At 43.3% G+C, this 25,537-nt stretch overlaps 1 protein-coding gene across 1 annotated transcript in view; it reads right to left on the bottom strand.

The window, feature by feature from the left end:
• The window catches only part of LOC5519988 (MAM and LDL-receptor class A domain-containing protein 2-like), a 93,879-nt gene that overhangs the window by 37,751 nt on the left and 30,591 nt on the right, over nt 1–25,537 (bottom strand). Inside the window, exons 46-88 of the mRNA XM_048724504.1 lie at nt 24,627–24,858; nt 23,999–24,258; nt 23,679–23,850; nt 22,425–22,568; nt 21,966–22,132; nt 21,546–21,644; nt 21,309–21,399; nt 19,593–19,754; nt 19,094–19,347; nt 18,634–18,724; nt 17,984–18,124; nt 17,257–17,525; nt 16,573–16,855; nt 16,260–16,443; nt 15,567–15,783; nt 14,989–15,079; nt 14,320–14,579; nt 13,785–13,875; nt 13,380–13,541; nt 12,702–12,954; nt 11,486–12,042; nt 10,923–11,191; nt 10,654–10,744; nt 10,399–10,539; nt 9,992–10,254; nt 9,565–9,796; nt 8,853–9,130; nt 8,323–8,407; nt 8,035–8,187; nt 7,712–7,816; nt 7,130–7,342; nt 6,536–6,812; nt 6,335–6,468; nt 5,873–6,144; nt 5,125–5,377; nt 4,640–4,777; nt 3,507–3,755; nt 3,083–3,237; nt 2,683–2,878; nt 2,019–2,237; nt 1,532–1,751; nt 1,089–1,318; nt 225–484 (exon numbers count right to left, since the gene is read on the bottom strand). Of these exons, the coding sequence (XP_048580461.1) occupies nt 225–484; nt 1,089–1,318; nt 1,532–1,751; nt 2,019–2,237; nt 2,683–2,878; nt 3,083–3,237; nt 3,507–3,755; nt 4,640–4,777; nt 5,125–5,377; nt 5,873–6,144; nt 6,335–6,468; nt 6,536–6,812; nt 7,130–7,342; nt 7,712–7,816; nt 8,035–8,187; nt 8,323–8,407; nt 8,853–9,130; nt 9,565–9,796; nt 9,992–10,254; nt 10,399–10,539; nt 10,654–10,744; nt 10,923–11,191; nt 11,486–12,042; nt 12,702–12,954; nt 13,380–13,541; nt 13,785–13,875; nt 14,320–14,579; nt 14,989–15,079; nt 15,567–15,783; nt 16,260–16,443; nt 16,573–16,855; nt 17,257–17,525; nt 17,984–18,124; nt 18,634–18,724; nt 19,094–19,347; nt 19,593–19,754; nt 21,309–21,399; nt 21,546–21,644; nt 21,966–22,132; nt 22,425–22,568; nt 23,679–23,850; nt 23,999–24,258; nt 24,627–24,858 (8,613 nt within the window). The remainder of the gene's footprint in view (nt 1–224; nt 485–1,088; nt 1,319–1,531; nt 1,752–2,018; nt 2,238–2,682; nt 2,879–3,082; nt 3,238–3,506; nt 3,756–4,639; nt 4,778–5,124; nt 5,378–5,872; nt 6,145–6,334; nt 6,469–6,535; nt 6,813–7,129; nt 7,343–7,711; nt 7,817–8,034; nt 8,188–8,322; nt 8,408–8,852; nt 9,131–9,564; nt 9,797–9,991; nt 10,255–10,398; nt 10,540–10,653; nt 10,745–10,922; nt 11,192–11,485; nt 12,043–12,701; nt 12,955–13,379; nt 13,542–13,784; nt 13,876–14,319; nt 14,580–14,988; nt 15,080–15,566; nt 15,784–16,259; nt 16,444–16,572; nt 16,856–17,256; nt 17,526–17,983; nt 18,125–18,633; nt 18,725–19,093; nt 19,348–19,592; nt 19,755–21,308; nt 21,400–21,545; nt 21,645–21,965; nt 22,133–22,424; nt 22,569–23,678; nt 23,851–23,998; nt 24,259–24,626; nt 24,859–25,537) is intronic.

Here is a 25,537-nt window from a genome sequence, read left to right as displayed (position 1 = left end):
CTCTGGGACTTCGAAATCGTGATCGTTACACATCAGAGCCGTAGCAGGCCACCTAAGATGGGGAAGAGTACAAGGGACACAATACAGAAACATCAGAAAAATATTGAGGGCACAGCCACGCCGGGTCAATTCCTTACAATTTTCGAAAATATTGGGGGGCACATGCCCCCAGCGCCCCAACCTCTGCTACGGCAGAGGTCGTCATATCGGATATCTGAACAAACCTGGAAGTCATTAGCGCACTTCGGTATGGAAACGGTGCCTTTCTTCCACACATTGCCCTGTTGTCCACGCAAAGAGAACAGCTGGCTGTCGCGGCCATTGCGTCGGTAGTAGACCTGCAGGTAGCCGATACTTGGCCCGTACATGTGGTACCAGAACGAGAACTGGCATGTCTTGCCGGCCAGACGGAACAGCGGGCTAGCTAGGTGTGCGGCTGCGTAGAAGCCGGTTCTGTTGCTGACCTCCGTGTACATGTAGTATCCTACACGTGTGCGACAGAAGGAAATGAAACATTGCAAGCAATGGATTCCTGAACACTCTCCTAAAGCCCCCCCCCCCCTTTATAAATGTCAAATGTACGTTTGTTTTAATATTATTATCGTGTCAGCGTGGATATTTATTTCAATAGCTTTAATGGAGCACTGGTACAGTTAAATAAAAAACATGTTAGAGGCTGGAACAAAGCATATTAATCTTTATTCTATTCATGTTTAATAATTGAGATGATTTATAATTCTTTGATATAGATTATTAACGGATGATCTAGTTGGCTTGCACTTAAAAAAATAAAAAATTTAAGCCTGCACCAAAACCTAACAGTACATATTGTTAGTTATTGCTATACGCTTATTATGAAATAAGCAAACCACAACATTAAATTTACCTGACGCATAGTTTGGGATGTTCTCGAGCTTTACAAAAAAAATATAAAAATCTATATTCAGCGCTTAAGTCCCTCTTTTGAGCCTAATGCTTTTTTAAAAGACTCATTGGAGTTTGCTAAAACTTGAAAATTGTGCTTACATTTGTATCACATATCCTATCCTAGCCTATATCATAATTATGTCGATTTTATTGGTATTTACCATTGACAGAGTTGGTGGTGTGATCCACGGTGGGTCCAGTTCCAGTTGAGGGCGTTGGCCCTTTGTTCCTGACCCAATCATAAGTGTCTCCAACCTGGGTGTTTACCCAATTGCACTGATCCTTCTCGAAGTTACAAGTGGACTGGCATGTCGCCTCGTCTGATCCGTCAGAGCAGTCCTTCTTGAAATCGCAAACCTGAATGGCATTTATACACTGGCCGTTGGAGCACCTTGAGTTAAAAAAGGCTGGTTATCAAAAGTTGTCCAGTAGTTAGTAAGGAGTGCCATTAAGAGATACTGAGCTCAACAACTTCTCTAAAGAATGACGATAAGGCACTCTTTTGTTATTGTTTAAAATTGAATATATTTGAAGACACTAGACACTGGGCACTGGAGATCCATGTCCATTTTTGAGTGACATTTGACGTGCGTGCGGGACTGACCTGTGCTCTCCCGAGTTGCATCCAGGTGGCGGAGTGCTCGTAGGTGGATTGGGCGAGATGGTTGCGGTACTGTCGGGTCGGCATCCCGGCGTGAAGGAGATGTCGTCAATGGCGATATCGCCTTGGAAACTGACTCCTCGTTTGCCCTCGATCACAACCTGGAAGTTCACACCGCTTGTAATGTTGATTTCCGCGCGATTCCATATATCACCTTGATCACCTAGCAAATTCAAGACGCGAATGAAATGTTTAGTATTTGAATAGCGCGGGGCAAGCAAATCGCGCTTCACATGAGATTGACTATATTTGTCCGTATGTGTAGATACCGACCTTTCAATGTATAATAAGAGTGCTATAGTGTGTAAAAAAAGCACAGCCATTGAAGATGGTACCACAAGTTAGCGTCGCAAACGCTGGTTTCACGAAGCTTGCTTGTTAAGCGAAGCCGAGTTGTTCGTTAAGATAGAAAACACAAGCTCAGACTCACCCTTCATGCTCCAGATAGTGTTGAACCACCCGCCGACAGCTGTTCGCAAATGAACATTCAGCGTGTCAACGTGGGGGCCGAACATGTGGTACCAGAAGCGCATGCGGCAATTGTCTGACGCAGCCGCTGACCGGAAGGTGATACTGCTGATGCGTGCTGTGTCGTTTTGTTTTCTTGGCGAAGAGGTCTCGATGTACAGGTAGTATCCCTTAGAGGATCCTTAGGCAAAAAGGGTTAATATTGGCAAATATCCAGGTGGATAGGGAATATAATATTATAAAATTTCTCTGATAGATCTAGTTATCATATGGAAAACACCTTAGCTACAATTTTGGTAATACCAAGACAACAAATCGCACAATAAACACAAAGGTTCTCTGCACCAAATTTAAAAGCATTGAAGCGAGGCCAACATTGCCAAGCCAAGAAGAATCATAAAGCAATTGTTTTGATGTCAACTTCCTTTGGTTATCTTCTTGATATGGCGCACGGAACTCTGAAAAGGAGTCTGTTGTTTCAAACGCGCTAGGCGCCTGTAAAATATGTATACCTTTGATAAGGTGCAGTATGCTGTCTTTGTACCATTTCGAAGATTTTGTATTTCTGTCAAAAGTAACTGTTGTGGCTCATAATTGATAAAGAGCACGCCAGAAAGTTGGCTTACCTGTAGTGTGATCTCTTCCGGGACCCGTCCCTGACGATGCGGTACCACCATTGTCACGTGTCCAGTCAAAGATATCATCTGTATCCTGGTTCCAGCCGCATAGGCTTGTGTCGAAGTTGCATCGTTCTTTGTAGGTGGCACAGGTGCGGTCCAATTCATCACTGTTATCACCACAATCGTTAGAAAAGTCGCATACCTAAAATGTAAAGAAAACAATACAATTATGTTGGTGGAGTCATATAGAAGCCATAGTTCGTATTATATACACATATTCTGCAGACCAGAAACAACTTGGGTATTGGTATTCTGAGAGAGGTTTGTCAATCTCTAAAAGATAGTTCATTAGTCGCTACTTTTTTTTTTACAAAAATTGATGGATGAGCTAAATTTCATCCCTTACCTGATTTGGCAAGACACATGATCCTCTAGTACAGCGGTATTCCCCAGTCTGGCATGCTCTTACTGGCGGCAGAGCGCAGCTTGGGAAAGAAATGTCGTCGATCGCCATATCTGATGCACTGAAGAACTTGCTGGCTTCGAAGTACAGTTGGAAGCCTAAAACAGAGGTTATACAATACAATAATGTAAAAAATCAACCTATTTCAAAAGGTATCCATGTGACGATATCCACGTGACATAGCCCACATTTGTTTTTTTCTAACGTGTAAAGACCTATTGTATTTACGCTTTGCTTAGTTTATTTAATAGCTGCGTACTACGACACAAGTATTTTTCGAGTGGAAGTGCAAGTTACTTTACCTAAACATGGGTAGCGAAATATTAACGCATGAACTACCCGAGAAACGAACGAAAAGTACACCAACCTGTCTCTAAGGCTCCCAAACCAACAACTGCCTTTAGCCATTTGTTGCCCATGTTTCCAGATACCAAAAAGAGGGTAGAGGCGAGCCCCTTGTACTTGAGTTTGAGCCTCATGGTGGAATAACTATTGCCGTACAGGTGATACCAGAACTCCATACGGCATCCAGGGCCAGTCTTAGTCATATTCGGACTGGTCAATCTGGCGGTGTCTAGAAATGAGCCGCCACCTGCCTCCACATACATGTAATAGCCTGATAAAGAAAAAATAATATAATTTTTCGAGTTTGGTAGCAAAGCTACAAAAACGTCCCCAATCATCGTACACAAGGGAGATTAAGGCTTATCAGCAGCCTTATCAAGTGTTTATTATCAGCTTAGATTAGTAGAGGGAGATGGTTAGGAAACCCGGCGAACTACAAAAAAACGCTCTCTGATGATGAACCAGCCCCTCACGTGATCACGAACATGCACAAACCAAGCATACAATACAAGAAAACATAGACAAAATTTATAAATATCCTTATTCGGGCACAAATCGCTGATTGATTTTTGGGAACGTTGCCATTTTTATTTTAATCTTTGTTTTTATCAGTTTGCTAATTTATCACCATTACATCCTGAGCTCTACAGTCCTAAAAAAACTAGTTTTATACCGCCGTTCACGAGCCGAACGAGGCTTAAATCTTAAAGAGAGTAGATCTACACGATCTACTCTCCATAATTATATTATTCTGTACTGTACGCTCGACTTATGCAGGGTCAATGACACGTGACAACGTGAAAAAGCAAACAAAAACACACTTCAAAGAAGTTCGCCGCGTTTCCTAACCAGTATCTACTAGTAATTATGTCATTAGTAAGCACTGGGGATGCTCGCTGCCTGTGGGTCTATTGTAAGCCCAGTTGTTTTTATTACAGGCCATATTTTTGCAGATAATTCTTTGCATAGAGAAGAAGAGACCTAATTTCCTACTTTCCCTGTGTTACTACATTCCTTCTAATTCCTTAAACCTTAAACCTATTTTTACAAAAAAACATCAATAAGGGGCGCGTGAAGGAGTTTTTTTCTACGTTATCCAGTTTTTACACTTAAAAAATGTCTGTATATAACTTCAGAAATCATCTCATCACTTACATGAGCTATTTCCGCATGTGTGGTCCACGCTCGGCCCTGTGTTGGCACTAGGCGTGGCCCCCCTGTGCCTACTCCACTGGTATTGTCCAGGACTGTTATCTCCCCAGCCACATTGATCGGCCTCGAAGTTACACGTGCCTGAATAGTAAACGAATGCTTATTACACGTAGCAGATCACAAGAAACGAGACCTGCACTAGAGGGGCAATTAAGTATAAACTTTGTACAATGGATCAAGACTATTTGATCCCGGAATACAGAACATACGATGTGTGTTTGAAGGAGACTTCAGTGTCACACATTTATTGATAGATAGGTTACGATTGACAATCACGGCCAACCGAACGGGTTGTTTGTGTTTTAAAAGGGTCCAACGATTTTTGAAAACTTCCATGTGCATGAACGAGTCACCAACCGAATTTCGTGTAACATTTTTGTTGTTGCAAATATGCCTTTAAAACACGTCTCTTTTTCCATAAGACCTACCACATGACGCCTCGTCCAGCCCATCGCTACAGTCGTTCTGGTAATCACAGCGTAAGCTCTGCATAATACAGCTTCCGTCCGTGCAACGGAACAAGCCAAATGGACACGGAGGTAGCGTAGGGGGTCTTGATGGAGTCGGGGTGGGGCCAGTAGGCTTAGGGCCCGTGTAGGGTCTACAGAATGGCGTCAGGGATACATCGTCGATTGAGATATCGCCCTGGTAGTTCTTTCCTATGACGGCTTCGATAACAATCTGATAGACAAAGGCGAGACAATATAAATACTTCCAAGTAAAATACAGCCAAACGGCTGATGTAGGGGGAGGCTTATGGGACTGAATCCAAACTGGCTATGTATCGGCGCTGGTTAAACATCGCTATAGCTCATTATAGATCAGAAGATGAGCCAGTGCCTCAAAAAGACCAGTATAAGGGACTTCGCTTTTAAAGCCAGTAGTCCCGGGTTCGAACTTGGGTCAAACAACTTGTTTCATTTCAACTTGTACAACCTGGCCCTCTACATTGAGCGGGGACTTTGAATCTCTGTTCTTTCCGGAAAAAAAGACAAGGTCCCGTCCCTCGCAGCACTTCATTGACGTGTGTTAGTAGACGTAGAAGAACCGCTGATCCGTGGTACCATCTTCAGTGACAATTCTTACATGCTATCATTTCAACAACAATATACTTTCTGGATAAATACAAATTACAAATGGATACAAATTACAAACAAATGGATACAAATTACATACCTGGAATGGCGTAGTTGCCGTTAGCGTCACTTCAGTCCTCTCCCAGAAGTTACCAACCTCACCAGACTTGCTGAATACTTGCGTCATGACGCAGCCGTTGCAGGGCCGGGTGTACACGTTCAAAGAGCCGATGTCACTGCCCAGCATGTGGTAATACAAACGAAGCTTGCAGCTGCTGTCACCAACAGCCAAAGGCGCGATATAGCGGCTAACAAGATGGGCCTTGTCACCCTGCTTGCGTGGCCACGACGACTCCGCATACAAGTAGTAGCCTGGCCAATCAAAACAACCATTCATCATATTCTTGTACTTATTTAGAAGCCTTTGAAGGTTTATAGGCAAACCAAACACAATTGATAAACACAAATTGCAAAAAAGTAACATTCTTTTATGGCCATGGCTGAATACGAAAGCTACCCCCAGCCCCCCACCCCCCCCCCCCCCAAAAAAAAAGGCACTTACCTAAAGCTGTGCCATAAGTGTGGTCAGTCATTGGTCCAGTGCCTAAGGAGGCGGTGGCACCGCGGGCGCGGGTCCAGTCGAAATCATCTCCCATTGATTGGGTCCATCCACAGAGATACCACTGGAAGTTACATCTGCAAAAAAAAGTTTACATTTACATTCACATAATTTAAGCTTAGGGTCTAGTCCTTTGAAACGTACCTCTGGTTGTAGTTATAGCAGTTGTTCTCGTCCGAGTTGTCTCCGCAATCGTCTGTGAAGTCACACACTCGCCCTGTGTCGATGCAAGATCCTCGAGCACACCTGAACTGGCCGTATTGACACATTGGTACGACAGGGGGAAGCGCGCAGTTGGCAAGAGAGATGTCGTCAACAGCAATGTCGCCAAATACGTTATAGCTACGCTCGGCCTCGAAGACAATTTTGAAGGGTGATGAGCGGCGACCGATGTACACGGTTGCTTGGTTCCATTTGTTGCCTGATATAAGCGAATAAAAAATATATATAAGAAAATCACACACCTGATTGATGCCAAAACACTGAACGAGTCCAAAGTGTACACTTGGATCCATCCAGACTTTTTTCTTCACTTCACTGAAATGCAGCGCTTACTTGCCACATCAAAAAGGTGTTTTTTGTTGATATTCACACACGATGCACAACACAAAACGCTAACAGGAAAGAGCAATCTGTATCATATTTTCTGTCAAGTTCCCTTGCAGAAATTCTTATACAGGTTTTCCCGTTGCAGGGATCTCACAAACCTGCACAGAGGTACATACTATAGGTCCTTACCTTGGTTCCCGGAGATCTCGAGTACCCGTGAGTAAGTCAAGCCAACCTTCAGGTAAACATACAGACTGCCGATACCGGTGCCGTACATGTGGTACCAGAAGTTCATTTGGCATGTGGCTGAGGACTGCTTGAGGGAGCCACTCTCCAGGCGCCCCAAGTCGTACGAGTTACCATTAGAGGCTTCCACGTACATGTACCAACCCAGGGCGGTGCCTATGTAGGCAACAACAATATTATGCGAGACATTAATGGTCGATCCTTATTTAAGGCGGCTGGGCCGAGCCCTAGTGTATTGTTTGGGGTCCCCGTGGTTGGCCGTAAGACAATCAACCGAAATCTCCCCAAGAAAAGCCCGGAACAAGGCTGAAGGCGACTAAAAACATCGTTATAGCTGTTGCAAAACATGTGTTACATCCTCGTCATTTGTCGTGTGTACACCAGCGATTTTTTTTTTCATATTCCAATAATCAACTTTAACCTTCCGTTTCTTAGCTGCTACTTATCGACACCGCTTTACAAAGGCTACATCACTGTGTGATAAAAAAGTATTAGTAGCATGTGCATCTCATGCGAGGATCATACCTAGGGTGTGGTCGACAGTTGGTCCGGTATTGGCTGAAGGTGTCCCTCCTCGATCGCGGCGCCAGTCAAATGACCCTTTACTGGTGTCATTCCATCCGCATAAGTCTAAACCAAACAAGAAAGTCAAACATAAACTAAACAAAGCCTATATGTTCCTCTTAGTTTCATGTGAAGGAACAAAACACTAGACCTTCCCTTTTCCTTTTTCCGGTATACATTAAACGGATATGAGGCAGTGATCGCGCTGAATGGCAACCTTTCAGACACGTTCAATCTTAAGAGCAACAGACTAAATTGTCTCCTGTCTCTAATCTTTCACTCACCCTTTTCGAAGTCACATGCAGCACAGCCTTTCTCATCCGAGTCATCGTTCACGCCGCAGTCGTTAACAAAGTCACACACCTGCAGACTCGACACATAGTTGCCATTCTTGCACTGAACTGCCTTTGGATTCGGCGACGGAGATGGAGTAGGCGCTAAATAAACGAGACACAGCGATCATTAGTTTGCACTCGTGAGTCGTTTGCCGCATTGGTTCATGGGCAATGTGTAAAAGGTCTCCGTGGTAGTTTTTCCTAAAGCTAATTCGAGGTGTATATTTGAGGACATACCAGGGCAGTTTCCGGCAGTTACAAGGATGTCATCAATGGCGATGTCTGAGTCATAGGAGTCGCCTACAGTGGCTTGGAACACGATCTGCAATGAACAAAAGCGTAGGCAAACATTGATGAAAAATATAAACATAATGCTCAATAAAGGCAAATGCAGAAGTCAAACTAACTGTCCAACTGTCCAACGAGAATTACAAATTAGAATTGGACTATTTGAACTGTTTAGATAAATACTCTGTTACAGTCAACTATTCGTATTAGGGGCACCCTCAGGACCTTAATTCAATGCCCATAGAGAGTCCATAATGACGGGATATAGTTTCAAGAGACTTCTTGTTATTTCGGTTTCTTAGATTCTTCCTAGGGATATTTCTGTCCGTTATAACAAGGTGTTCGTAATAACAGGATGTCCGTAGGACGTTAACTGCCGTACATAACGGACTAAATAATGAATGAAAACAAATGTTAGAACTTTTGTGCTGAGTGATCAAAGATGGAAATGTGATAATATTGTCGCTGGCAAAAATTACCTGAAAGTCATCTGCGGCATTAACCTGCAACTGGTTCTTCAGCCAGTTGTCGCCGTAGTTGGCCCCGGGGATATAAAGAAGGCTTCGCGTGTATGGTCTGCCCGACTTGGGGAAATACCGGCCGAGGACGCGCAGAGGACCCATGTTTTGGCCAAACATGTGATACCAGAAAGAGAGGCACCATTGGTAGCTCTTAGAAACGCTAAGACGATCAGAGGAGATGCGAGCGGTGTCACCCTTCTGGCGGGGATAGGACGCTTCGATGTACAGATAGCTTCCTGAAGGGAAATAGATTGAAAAAATAAATCCATGAATAACTTGAAGAACAGTTTAAATGATGAAGTTGGATAGGTTTGGTAAGGAAGCAGAATAAAAGAACACGACAACAGCCCCCCCCCCCCAAAAAAAAAAAAAAAAACAATCCTGTTAAAATAACCCTATTGTACAATACCAAAGAACAATTTGTAACATCAAAAAAATCCAAAAACACTCGATAAAGTATGAACAAAACAACTTTCAAGTTTTTGAAAATATTCCTGTTTACTCCACCCAAGGTTTATTGATAGAACACTAGAATCAATTTTTAACAGTTCAAGTACCTCTTTAACCTTAACGGAAATTATCTTAAGACGATGATTCAAGACTTAATCGCTAGAGTGGTCTTTTGCGCGCTTGAGCGAATGCCTGCACATGGTTTCTTTTTTCCACCCACCTAGGGGAGACTGTAAAGTGTGGTCCGTGGAAGGACCAGTGCCTGAGCTTCCGGTGTGTCCTTTGTTCAACTCCCAATCAAAGTCATCCCCAGACGCGTCATTACTGTACGAACACCAGCCATTCTCGAAGTCACAGGAGGCGGGAGGCGGACAAGCGCCATCTTTGACAATGACGTCATCAATAGCGATGTCTCCCATGTAATTTCGTCCTCGAATACCCTCGAAAACGACCTGATCAGAAGATAAATTGATTACAAATCTTAGTTACATACTCAAACAACGAACATAATGTGGTAAGTTCTAGTTTCCTTCCCTTTGTGTTTAAGGTTCAGAGCAAGAGAAAGGGAGACTGACTGACTATATAGAGGAAGACTACGGGCAACGGGTCGTCATGACAATCATGTTACCATAGTTCCCATGACCTACCTTCCAGCTCTGCGTGTTGCGCACGGTGACCATGGCGCGGTTCCACTGCAGTCCCAGGTTGCCCGAGTCGGTGAAGACAGCCTTGCCAAGGGCGTTACCTATCTTGATGTAGGTATTGAGGCGACCTATGCCGTTACCGTACATGTGGTACCAGAACACTAGACACTTGCCATCTCCGAGGGCAGGGTCATACGCAGGCGACTCAAGACGAGCGAAGTCGCCAGGCTTACGCGGCCAGGACGTTTCAATGTACATGTAGCGACCTGGCGATTAATAATACATACATTACAATGAGCTAAAGTTATATCTTGCAAGTTATGGGGTCCCTGTTATCGTATCGCATCCTATCATAAAACCAGAACTGCAAATTGAACTGGCGCAGTGTAGCAGTGTTTAGTATAGCTTACCAAAGGGGGTGCCATAGGTGTGGTCAGATGGGGGCCCAGTCCCGATACTTGTGGTGTTACCACTGCCTTGACTCCAGTCGAAGGTATCACCCTGATCCTGCTTGTAGCCACAGATTGAAGGAGTCTCGAATTCGCATTCAGCTGGTAACAAAAATTTCGACATTAGCTGCGTTTGCATCTTTTCAATAAGTGTTACAGCAACAGATGTGACCAGAATGCGATGCTTGGAAAAAATGACCACGCCTTTCGACTTACGTAAAGTGGGACAGTCAGTCTTTAGCATCTTCATGTCGTCAAGCGCGATGTCTCCTTGGTATCCGCTACCACGGACACCTTGGAAGGCAAACTGAAGAAGAAAAATAGTTTAACCGTAACGTCCTCTGACGCTCTGACACCTGGTAAAGATTTGTGTTACGTGAATGGAAAAGGCCGTGGAACAACAAAACACAGCAGCACAGTACTTCATGTCAGCACATGTTTACTTCATGCCAGCGCCTGTTTGCTTGTCGGCTTCCTCCACCTACCTGGAAGTCTGTGCGACTCGAGAACTCGATCTGTCCACGGCGCCAGCGGTCGCCCTGAGTTCCTGACTTGGTCCATACGGGTGACGGAGGAAGGGTCGAGGAGGCAGGGTCCTTCATATAGATGTTCAGTTTATCCACGTGTTGACCGTACATGTGGTACCAGAAGATGAGACACATGTTGTTCGGGTAACTCCTGGGTACGTTTGCACTAAGCAGCACAGCAGAGTCATTGGGCGACTGCCACGAGGTCTCGATGTACATGTAGTAGCCTGTGGTTTTTTAATCAAACTGATTTTAGAAATGCGATTAACTAATAGCTGATGATCTCCCTGATATATCTCAGGAAGAACAGAATTCTAAATTAGTCAAATAACCATGCTACGGCCCACCCGAGGGATCAAAAAATGCGTCCGTTATATGTAAGTTAATGTAAATAAAGTCTGACTAAGAAGTATATTATCGGGACTTTGGAGTGTTCCTTATATATAGGTTATCTGTTTGACGGAGGTCGATTATATTGAGGTTAATTTTATTTGATCAAACAAATAGACACTTGTACTTACCGCTAGTTGAGCCCGTGGTGTGATCAGCGGACGGTCCCGTATTTGTAGACCCAGTGCTTCCAGACTGTCTAAACCAATCGAAATCGTCCTCCTTGGAGTTATTCCAGCTACACAAGTTCGTATCGAAGTTGCAGTCCCATATTGAGGGGGGAGATGTGGTTGGTGGTACAGGGGTGGTAGGGAAGGGTGTGGGCACGGCTGGACCGTAAAAGCAGTGAGGGACATTCGGAACGGACCCATCCCAACAGCAGCCTTTGCTGTTACAAGTGGCCTGGGATATCCCGACCCATCCGCAGTCCCGTCTGAGCTGAGGGTTGATGCTGGAGCAGGAGCTTGGGTGGTAGAAGCACCAAGGCACGTTGGGAACAGAGTTGTCCCAGCAACATCCGCGTCCCCGCACGCATGAGTCCTTATTGATGCCAAGGTATCCGCAGTCAACTCGCTGGTTTGGTTTGACGGACGAGCACAGGCCGACACAGTAGCCGTCAGTGAAGAGGATGTCATCGATGGCGATGTCGCCCGTGTACGACTGTCCCCGGATTCCTTCCATGATGATCCTGAGGGTGGGATTGTCAGGTATTGCACATAAACTTTGTTTGTTTGTTTATTTAAACCATAATACCAATAAATAAGCAAACATTAATCTTCAATAACATCCGATCTTGTTGAAGTCGTAGCAACATGTAAAAGTAATTACGTATTGGGCAGTCATCAACTTGGATTGAGGTGGATTGAATAGCGGTTGTTTCACTCATTTTTCCATTTTCCATGAGCAGGAAACTATGAGATCTCTCATGAAACTTTTAATCTAGAAAGGGGTTCATTAACAGTATATTTAAAAATGCTTCGAAAATAATAATTGTTTTTTTTATAATTTTTTTTAATTAATTATCAATAACTTTATTGTAACTTAATTAAACAACTCAATTAACAATTTTAGAATTACTAAATATTTCTTTTATAAATGATTTTTCTTGATTCATTAGAATTTGGTTATTTACAAAATTGAGCTATACTATTAAAAATGCGAAAATAATAATAATAATAATAATAATAATAATAATAATAATAATAATAATAATAATAATAATAATAATAATAATAATAATAATAATAATAATAATAATAATAATAATAATAATAATAATAATAATAATAATAATAATAATAATAATAAAAATAATAACAATAATAATAATAATAACAATAATAATACCTGTAAGGCGAAGCTGACACGATAGACGTTTCCGCCCGTCTCCAGACATTTCCCTGCGTACCATTTAGGTTCCAAATGAGAGTTTCTTGCTGACCGACCTGCAGGTATACGTTGAGATAGTCGACAGTTTGACCATACATGTGGAACCACCAGGAAAAGCACCGGCCTGTGGTAGGCCCAAACGTCTGGCTCTGAATGCGTGCGACGTCACCAGGAAGACGAGGAGAGGATGTCTCGATGAAAAGGTATGTGCCTGGGAAATGAAGGAATGCGACACTTTAGGGTGAGATAGTAATAGCATAAGATTGTGCTATCAAACACCAGTCTTACCATCGTCTGATTACATTGGGGCCTTACATTGACCTATAGTGGAATCCCGCACGGGGTAGACCGCAAAAGAAACTGAAATGCCACCCGCCCAAAACGATTGATGGAATGGCTATGATAATTGGAACTTTTAAGGGAAAGATTTGTAAACATATCTAAAAGACGTTTTCTGGAGAACTCTTGGGGGTCGAATAAGCAGACATCTTAAGCTATCTTAGTTCTAAGTATTAACTCTTATCCCAATGTTATTGATGTGTGTTTTATAATGGGGCGTGTTATGATACAATGCATGACCTAAGAGCGAATTTAAAAACACATTGATTTTGACAGCGTGGCAATTTGTTATCTTACCGGTCGCTGTGCCAAGTGTGTGATCCACAGAGGGCCCAGTCTGGTAACTTGCCGTATCCCCGCTTCCGAGAATCCAGTCAAAGTCGTCAAGACCGACTGAGCGGTTTGCATTCTTCACGTTCACCCAAGAACACAGGCTCTTCTGCTCGAAATCGCAGCTTCCTATTTCAGACGAGGCATTTCGGTCGTTTTATATTCAATACAAATAATGGCCAGCGAAAGTGAAAACATAGGTCCAATTTCAGTTAGACTAAAATGACTAAAATTTAGAATGTCTTTAAAAGTCGCAAAGTGCGGTTTTTTTTTACAGACTTTATCAGTTGAAACTACAGCACAACAGCAACAGAATCTAGGAGAGATTTCTCCCCCTGAAGTTCCTTAAAAATTTGTTCTCTTAGCACTAACCTGGAGGTGGACAAGGGGTATCTTCCATCCAAACATCATCAATGGCGATGTCACCGAGGTAGCTTTGGCCACGGATGCCTTCGAATACGATCTACACAACAGAAAAGATTAAGTTGCCATAATCTTAAACCAAAAAGTAACAAGACACCTCACTAGTCATTCCATTTCGTAACCTGAACAGAAGCGAAATTTTAAAAAACGGAGTCCACGCAATAGCACTCTAGTGCCCAAAGTGACGGTTTTCCTGACTATACATGCAAACTTTGGGCATCCGCTCACACTGTAGGCATATAGATTTTCCTAATAGTTCTGTACTATACTATGTCCATGAAAAGCACACTGTAGGCATTAAGGTTTCCCTTAAGATTTCCCCAATGTTAGTTCCGGTACTATACTAAGTCCATGAAAAGAGTAACAAAATCTTTGGGTATTCACTCACATTGTGGGTATTTAGGTTTATCTTAAAATTTCCCTAATGTTCTATACGATACTATGTCCATGAAAAGAGTAACAAAAACTTTGGGTATTCACTCACGCTGTAGGCATTAGCAGGGCTGCTGACGGTAGCACGTCCATGCCTCCACATGTTACCCTGGTCACCAGTCATGTTCCAGACCTTAGTGCCAAGGTCAAGGCCGCTCTTGACGTAGATATTCAGCGAGCCAATATGGCTACCGGACATGTGGTAATAGAAGTTCAAACACTTGCCGCTAGTCTTCGAGTAAGTCGGGCTGAGGAACCAGGCTTTGTCCCCAGGTTTGCGCGGGTATGAAGTCTCGATGTACATGTAGTAGCCTAAATAGAAGCACCGTTCAAAGAAGCAGCCGTTAACTAGTATTCTGTCGTAGGTTCAAATGAAATCTTCAGATGTGCAAGGTAGCTTTGGCCCCAGAACATATGATTACTGACAGAGCTAGTAGAATTCCTAATCTACGTAATGAAACGTTTGATCTTGAACATAAAAAGCATATTTGCTCTAAATGAGCCAATGCGAGTTTCTATAGCCGTCACAAGAAAAACTAAAGACAAGCTGCACAAAATTGTCAGCGTTAGCGTTGTGCAAACAGGGAAGAATTAACACAAGGTTGAAGTTGGTTGAGCGCCTCTGTAGAACAGTGTGGTTTCCATGAAGTCTCGAGCATTAGCCCTTCGTCTGAGCAAACGAGTCTGGTCAGATTGTGTAGTAAAATTGTGTTTTACTCACCGTTGTTAGTTCCGGTAGTGTGATCTGTGGATGGGCCTGTGGTCAGGGATGGCGTGCCGCCATTGTCACGTGTCCAGTCAAACTGGTCACCCTGTGTCGAGCACAAATCATCAATATTACCCTGATAACGTGACTACTTCCTTAACATTAGAAGGAATAAGATCTGAGACACGGATCCCTATCATTAAGTTAAGACTGGTTATCAAATGTGTTGAATGAAAAACACGGATATCACCCAGACCAGGAGACCACTTTCTTAGAAGAAATACTGTCCTCACAAGGACGGTCTGAAAAACGTGTCAAAGACATTAACCGAGCAAGATGACCAATCTTGGAAGAAATATTAGCAGTCTAAGATATTTTTTATCATGGAGGTTAACATTTATTTGTGGTTGAAATGCCTGGCGCGTCCAACCAAAACTGGCGTAAATAAAGAATTGCGAAAAGAGCAAAGCATGATTGAGAATTTAAATATGAATAAAAAAAGTTTCATAAGGTTTGCGCTACGATAAAGCTCAAAGGTCAATGCTACAGCTGAACCAGCGCCTGCGCATTCTGAATGCTATCCGAATTCTTACCTGCGGATTGGTCCAGCCGCAAGTGTCTCCCTCGAAGTCACAGAAAGTCTGCGTTGGGCATGCGCCATCGGCAATATCTAGATCGTCAAGAGCGATGTCACCCATATAGCTCTTGCCACGAACACCCTCGAATATGACATTGAAGGCACTGGTGCTGATGAGATCAACTTGGCCGTAACGCCACGTATTTCCTTGGGTGCCTGTTCTTGACCAAATCCTAACAGAGCAAACAAAAAGTCAAGTACTACTTTTTCAGTGCATGGGGTGGAGTACATGGAGTGGAGTACATGGGGTGGAGTACATGGGGTGGAGTACATGGGGTGGAGTACATGGGGTGGAGTACATGGGGTGGAGCTCGCATACTGCAATAACATAGTTTGCTCTTATTTTCTGCTGTTGTGTTTAAGCTTTCTGCTGTTGTGTTTAAATAAGTACTTTATCTACGCCTCTTGAAGAGATCTACGGATAAATTCTATTGGACATATCCTAGAAGATTAAAAACTTTTTAAGTGCATTCTGGAGAAATAAGCTTACTTATTTCAGTTATGTATGTTTTTTTTAAAAAAGGTAGAGTTTTTAACTACACCTTGGAAACAGATCAACGAATGGATGTAACGACTGGACATCTTGAACAACATAGCTACACACATGCTTACATTGCTCGCATAGAACGTAAGCTCCTTAGCCACTTACTTGATCTTACTTGAGCCCTGCGTGCGATAGACATTCAGGGTGTCCACGTGATCACCATACATGTGGTACCAGAACTTCAGACACTTTCCAGAATTCCCGGTGGTGGGCTGTACCAGTCCGCTCTGTAGCCAGGCCTTATCGTTAGGCTGGCGAGGTGATGACGTCTCGATGTAGATGTAATATCCTATGTTGCAAACAAACACCTTTTAATAACCCACCTATTACCCTATGTGCGATACATATGCTGCTTTGGATAGATATGTTCATTTGTGAAGAACACCGTAAAACAATGTCTAAAAACGTTCCTACTGACCTTGTCGAGTTCCAAGAGTGTGATCCGTTGCTGGACCCGTATTCCAAGATCCCGTGCTACCTCTAGACCTGGTCCAGTCGAACTGGTCTCCGCCAAGATTCGTCCAGGAACAGAGGCCTTGCTCGAAGGTACAATTATTAATGATAGGGGGAGGGGTGGTAGGAGGCGCTGTGGGTGGTACGGCGATGGACGGTAGCACGCTGCACCTCGTGTTTGTGTAAGTGACGTCATCGATCGCGATGTCACCGCTTATTCCCCTGCCTTTCATGCCCTCAAATACAATCTGGAGATGATTTCAATGAACTCGATTAGGCCTGAAGACTAAATCAATGTACTTAGACTAAAATATGACTGGGCATCACGTCAAAATCCACAGAACCTGTCAGCAAAATTTTGAAAACCCATACCATTTCCCTTCTCAACTGGGAAGTTTCCTACCCCCTTCGCAACAGCAACAATTTCAATAAAAAAAAAACAATAAGGATAACCGCGCTAATTGCGCGCTTTTAGCACTGCGAGAAGCAGTGGAAAGGAAAATGTATACCTTATTCAGGACATAGGAGGCTCAAACTTTACCCTGGCAGGCGTAAAAGATACATACATAAGTGCGTATAGGTGTTAACGTTATATATATGTTAATAGCTTTTAACGTTTCCATCACGGGTAACTTTAACCTCCTCGTACCTGATACCAGCCTGTCGACGAAATAGGAGCCTGACCATTCATCCACTGATCACCGAAGTTCCCGGACAATGACCAGATGGGTGTCTCAACTGCTGAGGAGTTGCCCCGCCCAGTCTTAAGGTACAGGGTCAAGGTACCAACTGTGGTACCGTACATGTGGAACCAGAAGTTTACGCAACGCTGTGAGATGGGAGGGAAGTCCTCACTCATGAAACGCGCCTTTTGACCCGTTTGGATTGGGTAGGACACTTCAATGTACATGTAGTGACCTATGAAAGAAAGTATCCTTTTAAACTGTTTGCAAACATGTTAGAGTATGAGGAGTGGTAGTGATAGCCGATTTTCTTTATATATAACATAGAAGCCACTGCAGACCTGCCGTAATGTGCGAAAAGCAACGATAAACATCACAAATACAAATAGTTTATCTGCATTTTGTAAGTATCATATAAGTCTTTTTGAAGGTCTCACATGTAAGTGTCATACATATTATCATTGAATTTTCATAAGGCTGAATGTTGGGGGAGGGGGTTTGGGTTTGAAGAATGGTCTTCAATGAGCCGCTAACACTTTCACTTTTCATTGGCGGTGACATAACTTGCACTAGAGGAATACTCCCAAGAAAAATCAAAATTCAAAGTAGCTAAGCCTCATAAGCCGACCATCCATCAGTGCCGCGTATACATGGCCTGGAAATTGGACATCGGAAATTTTCAAGGTGACCTACCCAGCTTAGTTCCCAGGGTGTGATCGATACTAGGTCCAGTCTTCCAGCTTGGAGTTGATCCCCAACCTCGAATCCAATCGAAATCGTCTTCTTGTTGCTCTTGTGAGTAGGTGCACGTCCCCTTCTCGAAGTCGCAGTCACCTATGAAAAAATATAAATATTATAAATACTACATATAAAACAAGATTGAGCAGCAGTAACGATAAACATCCTTTATGGCTGTATTCGCAGTTTCGTGACCGCCCAGATTTCAAAATCAAATTCTCGTGCGGAAATAGCACGTAGTCAATCATACCACAATGCCTATACCGATGTGCAGAGTCAAAGTTTATGGACCGATGGTGGAAACCTCAACCTTTATATGTTTAGTTGGTTGATTGACTACGCGATTTCCAGACTACAGAAGAGTCGTATTAACGGTAGTGGCGAATTAGGCAATAATTCGTTCACAATGCGTTTCATACCCTGGGTACCAGAGCCTCCAGACATCTCTTGTCCAGTGTTAACGTCCGACATTTTGGCTGAGCGTCACTGGGCGAGAGAAGTCTGGGGACTCTGGTACCCAGGGTATGCGTTTCACGGTGCTTTTAAAGGCCTTGCTTCAATAGCAGTGAAACAAATGTTGCCGGAACGCCGAACATGTTTCTTACCTGGAAGCGGGCATTGCCCATCCACGATCTTGAGGTCATCAATAGCAATATCCCCTTGGTAACTTGTTCCGGCGATTCCTTCAATGATTATCTGGAAAAAGAATAGATTCCCCTTTAAATTATAACATGATAAACGAATGAGAAGTTCCTCCATTTCGACAGCATCTATTAGATGGGCTGGACAGGTCAAGTAAGAAAATTTACTTGCTGGGTTTCCAAACCATCTAGTGAGTAAAGAGTTGCGCTTTGCTATAGGACACGAGAGGGATGACAAAGGACGGGTTTGCATGTATCAGATTCCTTTAAATGATTAAATGGAGTACAATGAAACCTACACACAATAGACCTCTATTAAGTGAGCAATCTCTAAATTCGTCAGTAGAACTCTATTGATAAAATCTTTATCAAGCGGACACATTTTCGGTCCCGATGGTGTCCGTTTCACTGTATTTTCACATACCTGGTAAGCACCCGTAGTTTGAATGGTAGTCTGAGCAACTTTCCACACGTTGCCATAGTCCCTAGTGCGCGTCCACAGCTGGGTCTCGGTCCCCCCGCTTTTCACATACACCTGAAGTGAACCGATACTAGCGCCATACATGTGGAACCAGAAGCGGAAACAGCTGCCTTTGGTAGCGGGGTACGAGGGGCTGTACAGGCGAGCCTTGTCGCCGCTCTTACGAGGAGACGAGGTCTCGATGTACATGTAGTAGCCTACACATTGGGAGAAAATACCGATCATTTACTCTACTCGTATTAGCGAAGAAAGAGAAACAATTAGAAATAGACTTTTAATGATCTCATGTACTCTCAATGTGACTAGTTTTAACAAAATGCCTATGCAAAAAAAATCCATGGTTATACGATTAGTTTAAAGGTATAGTTAACTGCAGGGTATAAAATCCCATACTCTCATGCGCATATCAATAAATAAGCCCGGAAGCAAGATCTGTTTGTACCTTTGTTGGTGCCGTACGTGTGATCATTACTGGGACCGGTCTGTACACTAGCAGTGCTTCCGGTGGCTCTTGTCCAATCGAACTGATCATCACTTCCAGATCCTTGAGTCCATCCGCATAGAGGGGTTGTCTGACCAAGGAAGTTCTCGAACGAGCATTCCTCTACAAATACGCACGAGAATACGTTACGACCAAATCAATGTTGAAAACGAAAACTAACAAGATTCAATACGGTTGTTTTAAAAGTCGTTTTTAATATATTTAGTTATTATCAACCCATCATTCATCATCCTCGGGATGCTCTCCGCAGGGCGTTAAGTGTGATGGGAAGTTAAGCCAATATTTATCATCCTCGGGATTCTCTCTGCAGGGCGTTAAGTGTAATGGGAAGTTAAGCCAATATTTATTATCCTCGGATTGCCCTCCGCAGGGCGTTTAGTGTGATGGGAAGTTAAGCCAATATTTATCATCCTCCAAATTGCCCTTCGCAGGGCTTTAAGTGTGATGGGAAGATAAGCCAATATTTATCATCCTCGGGATTCTCTCCGCAGGGCGTTAAGTGTGATGGGAAGTTAAGCCAATATTTATCATCCTCGGATTGCCCTCCGCAGAGCGTTTAGCGTGACGGGAAGTTAAGCCAATATTCATGCTCCTCGGGATGCTCTTCGCAGGGCGTTATGTGTGACGGGAAGTTAAGCCAATATTCATCATCCTCGGGATGCTATCCGCAAGGCGTTAAGTGTGATGGGAAGTTAAAGCCAATATTCATCATCCTCGGGATGTTCTCCGCAAGGCGTTATGTGTGATGGGAAGTTAAGCCAATATTCATCATCCTCGGGATGCTCTCCGCAAGGCGTTATGTGTGATGGAAGTTAAGCCAATATTCATCATCCTCGAGATGCTCTCCGCAAGGCGTTAAGTGTGATGGGAAGTTAAGCCAATATTCATCATCCGCGGGATGCCCTTCGAAGGGCGTTAAGTGTGATGGGAAGTTAAGCCAATATTCATCATCCTCGGGATGCTCTCCGCAGGGCGTTAAGTGTGATGGAAGTTAAGCCAATATTCATCATCCTCGGGATGCTCTCTGCAGGGCGTTAAGTGTGATGGGAAGTTAAGCTAATATTCATCATCCTCGGGATGCTATCCGCAAGGCGTTAAGTGTGATGGGAAGTTAAGCCAATATTCATCATCCGCGGGATGCCCTTCGAAGGGCGTTAAGTGTGATGGGAAGTTAAGCCAATATTCATCATCCTCGGGATGCTCTCCGCAGGGCGTTAAGTGTGATGGAAGTTAAGCCAATATTCATCATCCTCGGGATGCTCTCTGCAGGGCGTTAAGTGTGATGGGAAGTTAAGCTAATATTTATCATCCTCGGGATGCTATCCGCAAGGCGTTAAGTGTGATGGGAAGTTAAGCCAATATCCATGATCCTCGGGATGCCCTCCGCAGGGCGTTAAGTGTGATAGGAAAGACGCCGCAGATACAAGGCACAAGCAAATTCGAGGAAGGGCAAGAATGATGGGTTTTTCTTCTTTCTTCCCATCTCTCGACCCCCGCCTCCCCCTATTTTTGGGGTGCCATGTTTCGCTCTAGGCTCTGGGCCCACAATAATTTTATTTGTAACCAACAGACAAAATGCAATTTAATAAAAGGAAAAAGAGGCATCAAAACAATGCCTTGTCCCGGTCATTAATAGCAACAAAAACTTGTACATACTTTGTGGCGGGCATTGGCTGTCCTTAAAGGTAATGTCATCTAGGGCGATGTCTCCTTGGAAACTAATTCCGCGGATTCCTTCCAGAATAATCTGCCAAAAAAGCAACAACAATGGCATAAGATCTAAATAACAACAGCGCTATTTGCCTTGTAGTCAAGGTAGTACTTTTTGGACAAACCACTTTTTAGTCGAGGGGACACTTCTAAAATCCATTTTAAATAAAAACAACACGTTACCTGATAAGTGCTTGATGGTGAAAATTGAACCACTCCGTTTTTCCACTCGTCACTTTGCGTTCCATTCCTACTCCAGATAACCGATCGGGAACTACTTGTCTAAAAAAAATAACAATACAAATGTCATAATAGACCGAAATTGGATTTGACTATATCTTTTAATATAGGAGAACTTAAACTCGCACATCTCTAGCTAAATAACTTAACAAGTTTTGGATTCCTTTAATACTGTTTGTTAATCATTTCTACTCTAACTCTTACAAAGTAGAACTGGATTTGATCTCCCTCTATACGGTTTTTGAATCATAGCTACTCGGGTAGCTGGAACTCCTACAAACTCAAACTAGGTCTAAGATCCCTCAGTACTGTTTGATAACGGGGTTCCACTGTACATCTAACGTCTTTATAACGACATCACACCTTAAGGTAGATGTTAAGCGTATCCACGTGAGGGCCGTACATGTGGTACCAGAAATTCAGGCACACGAAGCCTCCAGATGGCTGTGGAATCTGGGCACTCAGTAGACGCGCTGTGTCGTTAGGCTTACGAGGATAGGATGTCTCGATAAATACGTAGTAGCCAGCAGCTGAAATTAAACAAGTTTAAACGATGCAAGACTTTCGATCAAAGTTTTGGTAAGTCTGACGCTGATTTTAATGAGCGTGACACTAATGAGTAAATAGTAAACTGCCAGATAATTGTAAAATGAAAAATAAAACGTGAACAATATTCCAAGTACAATATTTTGGAAAACGTTACAGTGCTATTTCTCCAAAGGATTATACCCAGCTCCTTAGGGAAAAAGGGCCAACACCCATTTCACCTCCGCTTATCTGTATAGTAGTTCTGAGCCGAAATTGTCAGATAAGGTCTCTTACCTGTGCCATGGGTGTGGTCGAATCTGGGTCCCGTTCCCGCGGACGTTGTGCTGCCCTTTTGCCGCGTCCAGTCGAACTGGTCGGTGTTATCTTGGACCCATTTACACATCCCAACCTCGAAGTTACAGTCATTGCCAGTGTTGCCTAAAATGAAATGGAAATGGAAATCGCATCGCTAGGTGAGACAAGCAAACCGTTATGTGACAAGATATCATAATCAAACTCAAGAGGGTGAGAGGGGAGACGAGGCGTAAGTCAACGGATGTGATTATTTGGTTGTAGTGGAGGGTGAGAACTTGTACACTTACGTTCCTGATAATCACATTACGTGCTAGCCTTCGATAAGGATATAAAAAGGCGCTTAAGAGTACAACACACTTTTCATCCCGAATTGCATAACATTCCCACACTCTGTCACACTTTGTGGTTGTTTTAAGGAAGCGTAATTGGTTCCCTGCTAGCAGAGGCCTCTTTTCTCTGTATTTCGCTGTGCTGGCGTTCGCGAGGAAAAGAGACCTCTGCCATTGTTGCGCATGCGTGAGCGTTAATAAGCGACCGACGTGCCAAAACCCGTACCATCGCGCGAAAGCTGTCAACATGCTAATATGCTTTGCATGGGTTTAGTCGGAAATCATAAATCAAACTCCGGTTAGTTCTCCTCTTCGAAAAAAGAAAACAACTGTTCAATTTCAATCACCTAAAACGTCACTAAAAAGATTGAACAGCAAACGCAGCAAAGACGAGTTTTGTTTTGTTTGTGGGATTAATTTCAAGACATCTGGGCAGGCGAGTTTCTTTAATGTAAATATCGTACAGTTGGACTCGAAGAAAATGTTACAAAACTTTTTGGTAAACTTAGATCAGCTATTTCCAGAAGAATATGCAAAACCTGTTAAACGGAAGATTGACTCGTTAGTCAAAAGAGAGAAAATTCTGAATGAAGATAAGGCATTAAATGGCTTCTTTTATAATTCGTCGCGTGATATTTCTACGGAGGACGCCGTTTCGAATGCGGGCTTATTATCCCGCAGCGGATAAAGTATACGTGGCAAATAGTGGCCAGTAATTAATGAACGGAGCATGCGCTCTGGATCTCCCGTCCACGATCTTGGACGGCGGTTTGATCAAACGAACTTGCGACCCATGGCAGAGGTATCTTTTCCTCGCGAACTCCAGCCCAGCGAAATACAGAGAAAAGAGGCCTCTGCTAGCAGGGAACGTAATTGGCCTCTATTTAAATAAAATATTACTTACCTGCGGTCGGAACAACAGAGGGCGTGGTCGGAGGCGCAGGTGTGGTAGAGGTACCAGGAGGGTTTGCATCAGATGGTCGCAGAGGGCAACTTGAGGAAGCCACAATAAACGAAATGTCATCAATAGCTATGTCCCCTGAAAAGCTAGATCCTCGAATTCCCTCGAAGATAATCTGCAAAAGAATTGCAGAATTGCAAGTTTTAAAATGTAAGCCGTGTTCTAGTAGTGCGAAAGTCATTCAGTTCAAATGATATAACTAAAAGGAGAGAAAACGAGAAAACGTTGTCGGCTGTGTTGGGCCAGGCCAATTGACACTTTACCTGGTACTGTGTTGAGCTGGAAATCTGCAACTGTCCCTGGAGCCAATTGTCACCCTTATTGCCGGATCGTTGCCACATCAAAATCTTGGTGTTATTGACGGCCATCCAGATGTTCAGGGTGCCGATGGTTGCGCCGTACATGTGATGCCAAAAGTTCATGCAAAGACCAGAACCGGTGGTCGGGTCGAAGCGTTGACTGACAAGGTAGGCTGTGTCGCCCGGATTACGCGGGGAAGAGGTCTCGATAAACATGTACTTCCCTAGAGAAAAAAAGCCAATTATAAGTTTACGTAAAGTGCAGGTCTTGCGAATCTCTTCTAAGATCTTAAGGCGATTTATCATACAATTAACTGAACACGGATTTTTATTTTTATTTTTATTCATGGGCGTCTTCAATCTATAATCCCTCAGGCATGCCCATTCTCACATTAACCTGGGTGTTGTTCACATTAAAATATCGCAAATCTACGTTTATATTCACAACCAGCAACCCTTACTCTTCCCTAACTATTCACCTTTTCAAGCACTGAAGGTGAAAGGGATGCAGCCTCTAATTTTGTCTAATCTATACCGTTTAAATTAGATTAACAGTTTGACTCTTCAATGGGCGACTAGACATTGCACTGACCTTGTGCGGTGCCTGTAGTGTGGTCGGTGCTTGGACCAGTCAGCCAGCTCGTCGTACCGCCACTTCCACTGATCCAGTCGAAGATATCCCCGGTTTGCGTGTTTGTCCATGTGCAAAGACCATCCTCAAAAGAACAATCGCCGGGGTTCGGGCAAACACCACTAGTCATCTTCACATCGTCAATGGCGATGTCGCCCGTGTAACTGGCGCCACGGATCCCCTCAAAGACAACCTGAAAAGACGTTGGAATTCTGAGTCATGCTAATTACGATCACGGGCGCTAGGATAGTACCTGTATTTAAACAATCTGTGTATAAAACTTTAAAAGTACATTTATGAGGCAGGCAATTTGGCTGAATTAACTCATTAATGATTAACTGGCGCTTCGCGTTCTATAAACAAATCCAAGTCGGTAGCATGCGCGGGTCACAACGCATACAGGGTATTGAATTGGAGGTGAATAACGGGGTTTGTGGCAGTTTAAAAGGATTTGCGGGGATACTTTAAAGATCGGAGGTAAAGTTTCCCGGTTTTGGCGGAAATCATTAGTTCACTAGATACACACACATTCTGATTGAATTTCAAATGTTCAAATACGATTTGCCTCGGGAGAAAGAAAATGTATCGTAAAATCGAGATATCGTTGCAAAGAGGTCCTCGATTTTACGATATCAAGGAAAATCCAATAAAAATATCATTGTAGCGAGGTCGGGTTAATAACCAACTTTTACAAAATAATAATATTGTAACTGTACTCTGTGTAAGACTGAACAGTTACTATCTGTAAGGCGGTAATCTGTATGTAACAAGATCTCAAAAAATCGATTATCTGTACTGTACGTATGTGGTGTCTTGTTTTTCTGTCTTTGTCGATAGTCAGAATCAGTAATATCGTTGTATCGAGGTCAAAA

This window comes from Nematostella vectensis, chromosome 3 (assembly GCF_932526225.1).
Source record: "Nematostella vectensis chromosome 3, jaNemVect1.1, whole genome shotgun sequence".
NCBI classification, from domain to species: Eukaryota; Metazoa; Cnidaria; class Anthozoa; order Actiniaria; family Edwardsiidae; genus Nematostella; species Nematostella vectensis.
Note: the sequence above shows the minus strand (reverse complement) of the source record. Positions and strands in the feature narration are given on the sequence as shown.